The sequence below is a fragment of the Palaemon carinicauda genome, chromosome 40 (genome assembly GCF_036898095.1).
Source record: "Palaemon carinicauda isolate YSFRI2023 chromosome 40, ASM3689809v2, whole genome shotgun sequence".
NCBI classification, from domain to species: domain Eukaryota; kingdom Metazoa; phylum Arthropoda; class Malacostraca; order Decapoda; family Palaemonidae; genus Palaemon; species Palaemon carinicauda.
Window position 1 is genome coordinate 75,001 of NC_090764.1, and position 7,500 is coordinate 82,500.

At 32.3% G+C, this 7,500-nt stretch overlaps 1 protein-coding gene and 1 pseudogene across 1 annotated transcript in view; both read left to right on the forward strand.

Moving 5' to 3' along the window:
* Positions 1–1,742, forward strand: part of LOC137631846 (26S proteasome non-ATPase regulatory subunit 10-like) — a 5,517-nt gene extending 3,775 nt beyond the window's left edge. Inside the window, 1 exon segment of the mRNA XM_068363854.1 lies at positions 1,537–1,742. Within this exon segment, the coding sequence (XP_068219955.1) occupies positions 1,537–1,663 (127 nt within the window). The 3' untranslated portion in view covers positions 1,664–1,742.
* A 1,753-nt stretch (positions 1,743–3,495) lies between these two features.
* Positions 3,496–7,500, forward strand: part of LOC137631847 (uncharacterized) — a 16,253-nt pseudogene continuing 12,248 nt past the window's right edge.

The window sequence follows — 7,500 nt, forward strand, 5'->3', positions numbered from 1 at the left end:
ATTATTATTATTAGCTAGGCTATAAACATAGTTGGAAAAGTAGGAATTATTATTATTATTATTATTATTATTATTATTATTATTATTATTATTATTATCATCATTAGCTAGGCTATAAACATAGTTGGAAAAGTAGAAATTATTATTATTATTATTATTATTATTATTATTATTATTAGCTAAGCTATAAACATAATTGGAAAAGAAAAAATTATTATTATTATTATTATTATTATTATTATTATTATTATTAGCTAAGATATAATCATAGTTGTAAAAGTAAAAATTATTATTATTATTATTATTAGTAGTAGTAGTAGTAGTAGTAGTATTAGTAGTAGTAGTAGTAGTAGTATTAGTAGTAGTAGTAGTAGTAGCTAAGCTACAACCCTAGATGGAAAAGCAAGATGCTATAAGCCTAAGGGCTCCAACAGGGAAAAATACCTCCGTTGAGAAATAAAATAAGGAAATGAATAAACTATATGATGAATAATGATTAAATAATGCAATATATTTTAAGGTCAGTAACAACATTAAAATAGGTTTGTTATATATAAACTATGAAGATAGACTCAATTCGACTTGTTCAACATAAAAACTTTTGCTGCTAACTGAGAGAGAGAGAGAGAGAGAGAGAGAGAGAGAGAGAGAGAGAGAGAATCATTAATTTTCATTTCGGTTTATAATAAATTCATAAATGACCTACGATTAAAATTGGAGAATATTCTAATAAGAAAAGGAAATGGAGGTGGTCAGGTCATGTAAGGAGAATGAAAGATAATAGTTGGACAAAAAAGAATAACAGAATGGGTCCCTAGAGGTTGCAAACGAACTAGGGGAAGGAAGAGAAGGCGATGAATTGACGAACTAAGAAAATTTACAAGTATAAACTGTCATAGAGACCATAAACAGACGGGAGTATTCTAACAAGAAAAAGAAATGGAGATGGTCAGGACATGTAATGAGAATGAAAGATAATAGTTGGACAAAAAATAATAACAGAATGGGTCCCTAGAGACTATAAACGAACTAGGAGAAGGGAGAGAGACGATGAATTGACGAACTAAGAAAATTTGAGGTTATAGACTCACAGAATGACAATAAACAGACACGAGTGGAAGGACATGTCTGAAGCCTTCACTCCCATCTGTTTATGGTCCTTCTATGAAGAGTCTATTGTCTATACCCTCAAATTTTCTTAGCTCGTCAATCCATCGTCATCTTTTCCTTCCCCTGCATCGTTTGCAATCTCTAGGTACCCATTCTGTTTTTAATTTTGTCCATCTATCATTATATGTCCTGCCCACGTCCATTTCTATTTCTTACTTGTTAGATGACTCCTGTCTGTTTATGGTCTTCCTATGCCAGCGCATTTCTTAGCTCAATCAATCCGTCGTCTTCTCTTCCATCTATTATTTGTCATTCTCCTTACATGTCCTGACCACGTCCATTTCTTTTCCTCAGCTGTTAGAATATTATTTATTTTATAATGAAGTATAATTTATCGAACTGATTCTCCGAATATCCTTCCCGTAGATACCACGAAACATGTTGGGACGTCGCCGCCCTAGCGGGGAGTCCTTCGGCTACTGCTTGCGCTGACATCATCCTCACGCATCACTTCCAAGCGAGGGAGAGGCTAGGACACCCCTTTCTTGAATGATCCTTGCTTTTATAATTATTATAGCAAACAATTTAAGGCCTTGGGGGAAGTAAAGTCTCTCTCTCTCTGTCTCTCTCTCTCTCTCATCCTTTTTCCTGGTTATTTTAATGCTTATATCTTTCTAGGAGACCGGATTTCTAGGCCTATTCTCATATAAACTATCCCTTAGGCTTAGTGCGTGAGGTGCATTCTAGGCATTACTGAAAATAGGCATTTTTGCATATCTCCTTGATTCCGTAACTGTATTCACTTATTACAGCTTTTGCCTATTACTTTATAGGTAAATATTGTAAATATTTGCTTGGATCAAATCTAATGAGAGAGAGAGAGAGAGAGAGAGAGAGAGAGAGAGAATACGAATTATATCTTTAGTCTCGAATCAAGTCTAGCGAGAGAGAGGAAGAGATTTGTTAGTTTTTAAAGAGCCTCAAATCTTGAGAGAGAGAGAGAGAGAGAGAGAGAGAGAGAGAGAGAATTAAATCTTTAGTCTTGATTCAAATCTAGCGAGAGAGAAAGAGATTTGGTAGTTTTTAAAGAGCCTCAAATCTTGAGAGAGAGAGAGAGAGAGAGAGAGAGAGAGAGAGAGAGAGAGAGAGAGAATAATTAATTTCCATTTATAACTTACGATTAAATCTAGAGATTGAAACAGCAGCGCTTGCTCATATACCTTCGGGTCAGGTGAGTGAATGAGTGACGGGTGAGAGAGGGAGTGAGAGTGAGGGGAGAGGGGTGTGAGAGGGAGACCGTGGCCGATGGCAACAATCAAGTAGTGCCATAAAGTCCTCGGCGTTGAGGTGGGCAACACCGCGAGGGCCTTCTTCCCTGCGAAGTCGAAAGATAACTTTATTTCCCGTCGGAGGATTTTGAATAAATAATTATATTTTTTAATCAAATTTTAAATTAGTGATACTATTGAAATGCTTCATTAATTTTAAAATTACAAAAATTCTTTAAATTTTAAATCAGTGATAATATTGAAATACTTCATTAATTTCAGAATTAGAAAAATATTTAAATTTTAAATCAGTGATAATATTGAAATACTTGATTAATTTTAAAATAAAAAAAATTCTTTTAATTTTAAATCAGTGATAACATTGAAATACATCATTGATTTCAGAATTAAAAAAAAAAGATATTAAAATTTCAATCAGTGATAACTTAAAAATGCTTAATTTTCCGTGATATATTAAATTGATTTATCTACCTTACGTATTTTTTATTCATATATTGAATAGTGAAGTGAAGAAATTATATCCTTATTATTATTCAATAAAAGAAAATAATTAAAACTTACAATGAACTGCTATAACTTAGCCATGTGTCGCTTTTTTGAGAACCCAAATATTTATCTGGGAAATAAATATTAAACAGTTTTAGAAATAATAAATATTCTATTAGATGTTAGTGCTGAGAGAAAGATAATTTTAACATAATAAGAAAAGAAAAAAGTATCGTATTTATAAATACAAGACCTCAAAAATATTTATTTTGGAAATATCATTATTAAACAGTTTTATTCTTAAATATTTTATCAGATGTCAGTGCTGAAAGCAAGATATTTTTAACATTATATAAGGAAAAGGAAAAACTTAACGTATTTATAAATACAAGACCTCAAAAATATTTATTTTGGAAATATCATTATTAAACAGTTTTAGTCATAAATATTTAATCAGAAGTCAGTGCTAAAAGCAAGATATTTTTAACATATAATAAGAAAAGGAAAAAAAAACGTAATTATAAATACAAGACCTCAAAAATATTTATTTTGGAAATATCATCATTAAACAGTTTTAGGTCATAAGAAATATTTAATGAGATGCCAGAGCTGAAAGCAAGATAATTTTAACATAATAAGAAAAGAAAAAAGTACATTTATAAAGACAAGAAATATAAAATTGAATGATCATCATTTAGATGTTCGGTCAATGTGAAGTTCACAGAAGCGTAGAAAAACAGAGAATTTCAACGCTGGATGAATCAAGCGGCGTTGGGATCGTCCCAATATGTAACAGTAGTGTTTCTCATTTCTACCCAACCTGCTGCCTTGGGTCACCATTAACTCACGAATGTAGACTGAATCCTACGTTCCCCTTTCCTCAGCCTACGCATCCTACATCCCTCCTCTACCCTGCACATCCTACGCCCTTCTCACAGCTCGAAATGCCCCTTCCTAGAAGCCAGGAAAGACTTCCTTTATCCTACGAAGGAGCGGGGACGGGAACCCTCATGACGAATCCTAGGGATGCAGTGGGCGTCTACCTCCTGTCAAGGGATCATCTTAGACGATGCTTCGAGTGTGCCCTTTGCTCCCACCATTACCTTTGGCCCTTATACTCCATGAATACCGAAGGAGGCACTCCTATCTTAAGCTCTACCTCTACAGCAGCAGGACTAAGGTCTCCTTCAGCTACTACGCTACTGCACCACCAGTTCATAAGGAGCAACGAGGAAGACGAGACGGAGGAAAGGGGAGCCGTTACAGGGATTGGACGCCATCGGGGTTTTACGGTCGACAGACTCCTGGCGCCGATAGTTCGTCCGGCTCATTTTCCAGTTCATAATTTCACGACTCATTTGCCCGCTTCTGCCGGTGCTGTTAATGCTGCGAGTAGGACAGGGCAACTTCCTTCTCAGAGTCCTAGCGGAGGTGAGTAGAATGTTTATCAATATTGTTTAAATTCGAAGTTGGTTAGGATAATGAACGATATATTTACGCTATTTTAATGGAAGTATGAGTATCATTCGATAAATCTTGGGTTTTGACAATGAACAATATATTTACTCACTTTAATGGAAATTTTTTAGTATATTATGGGCATCATACTATATTTCGTGGGTTAGGATAATAAATGATATATTTACGCTCTTTATTTTAATGGAAATATGAGTATCATTCGATAAAGCTTGGTTTCTGATAATGAACAATATACTTACTTTAATGGAAAATTTTGAATATATTATTAGTATCATACTATAATTCATGGGTTAGGATAATGAACGATATATTTACTCACTTTACTCTAATGGAAAATATTAAGTATATTATGACCATACGAGAATTCGAATTGGCTTCGATTAATGAAAAATATATTTACTCACTTTATTTTAATGAAAAATATTGAGTATAATATGAGTATCATACGATAAATCTTGGGTTCAGATAATGAACAGTATATTTACGTTCTTTTTATTTTAATAGAAAATGTTATAAAAATCATACGATTTATGTAGTGAGAGATAGGTTTTCTATATAGATTATGAAAATATTTGACTGGTTTCCATTCTGTAAGTACAGGGAAATTCTTAAGAATATATTTCTTTATTCTGAGTCATAATAAGGCATTTGATAATAATAACATTTGGTGTAGGTTAGGAAAAACATTTAATTTGATATATTCTGTAGATAAAGGTTAACTTAAATTACGCATTTTGGATATTAAAATTAATAATATAGAAATTAGAATTATTTAATTAAATTTCATCCGGGTTAATTGTATATGAGACAATATTTAAGAAAATTGTCACACAAACTCTCTCTCTCTCTCTCTCTCTCTCTCTCTCTCTCCCCGGACCGATTGTACTTAGATCAGCTGATGTATTTTATCGTTTATTATAGTTTCTATTTATGAAAAGATATACAGCATTGGTCTCTCTCTCTCTCTCTCTCTCTCTCTCTCTCTCTCTCTCTGTAATAAAGAAATAAATAATTTATTATTAAATAATTTCTTTACAAACTTCAACTTTACATAAGGGGTCGGTTGCCTGATGCGCACTCTAATGCCTTCTATCAAAGGCTTCCTCCTCCACCAAACCTCTTCTCTCCATATCATCCTTCACCTTATCTCGCCATCTGATTCTTCACCTCCCTCTTGATCTTTTCATCCTAAGAGGTGCATCTCAAGCCCTCCTCACTCGCTCCCCACCCTCCATTTTCAACACATGTCCACACCATCTCAGTCTTGACACAGTTATCAATTCTGTAATCTTTACTACACCTGCCATTGTTTATTTAATACTTTTTAAATCTTTCAACTAGTGATATTCCCATTACCAGGTAAACTAAAGTTAAGTAACCAGGTAAACTAAGGTTAATTAACCAGGTAAACTAAGGTTAATTAACCAGGTAAACTGGGGTTAATTAACCAGTTAAAACAAAGTTAATTAACCAGGTAAACTAGGGTTAAGTAACTAGCTATACTAAGGTTGATTAACCAGGTAAACTGGGGTTAATTAACAAGGTAAACTGGGGTTAATTAACCAGGTAAACTGTGGTTAATTAACCAGGTAAAGTAAGGTTAATTAACCAGGTAAACGAAGGTTAATTAACCAGGTAAACCAAGGTTAATTAAACTGGTAAACTAAGGTTAATTAACCAGGTAAACTAAGGTTAATTAAATTGGTAAACTAAGGTTAATTAACCAGATAAACTAAGGTTAAGTAACCAGGTATACTAAGGTTAATTAACCAGGTAAACTGGGGTTAATTAACCAGTTAAAACAAAGTTAATTAACCAGGTAAACTAGGGTTAAGTAACTAGCTATACTAAGGTTGATTAACCAGGTAAACTGGGGTTAATTAACAAGGTAAACTGGGGTTAATTAACCAGGTAAACTGTGGTTAATTAACCAGGTAAAGTAAGGTTAATTAACCAGGTAAAGTAAGGTTAATTAACCAGGTAAACGAAGGTTAATTAACCAGGTAAACCAAGGTTAATTAAACTGGTAAACTAAGGTTAATTAACCAGGTAAACTAAGGTTAATTAAATTGGTAAACTAAGGTTAATTAACCAGATAAACTAAGGTTAAGTAACCAGGTATACTAAGGTTAATTAACCAGGTGAACTAAGCTTAATTATACTGGTAAACTAAGGTTAATTAACAAGGTAAACTAAGGTTAATCAACAAGTAAACTAAGGTTAATTAACCAGTTAAAATAAGGTTAATTAACGAGGTAAACTAAGGTTAATTAATCAGGTAAACTAAGGTTAATTAACCAGATAAACTAAGGTTAATTAACCAGTTAAAATAAGGTTAATTCACCAGGTAAACTAAGCTTAATTAACCAGGTAAACTAAGCTTAATTAAACTGGTAAACTAAGGTTAATTAACCAGATAAACTAAGGTTAATTAACCAGTTAAAATAAGGTTAATTCACCAGGTAAACTAAGCTTAATTAAACTGGTAAACTAAGGTTAATTAACCATATAAGCTAAGATTACTTAACCAGATAAACCAATGATAATTAACCAGATAAACTAAGGATAATTAACCAGATAAACCAAGCTTGATTAACAAGTTAAAATAAGGTTAATTCACCAGGTAACCTAAGGTTAATCAACCAGGTAACCTAAGGTTAATCAACCAGGTAACCTAAGGTTAATCAACCAGGTAAACTAAGGTTAAATAAACTGGTAAATATATAGTTAGATATGTATTAGTGAACCAGTTTATTTTATTTCTAAGACTAGCGATTTAATAATTACAATTTTTGTCCACGAATTAGAATAATAAAAATACTCTTCAATTTTTCAATACGACTTCTTAAAAGCTTTAAGAAATTTTTTTTTTTCTCGTGGTAATTTTGATAAGTTTCTTTTAAAATATTCACATATATCGTCCTATTTACCCATCAATTTGCAAGGTTAGAAAACAGTGACTCGAAATGAATTAGACTTTTCTTAAATGATAAGGGGGAATACAATTTACGTTGTATTTTTATGTGTTTCTGTAACCTTCATTATTATTATTATTATTATTATTATTATTATTATTATTATTATTATTATTATTATTATTATTATTATTACTAGCCAGCTACAACCCTACTTGGAG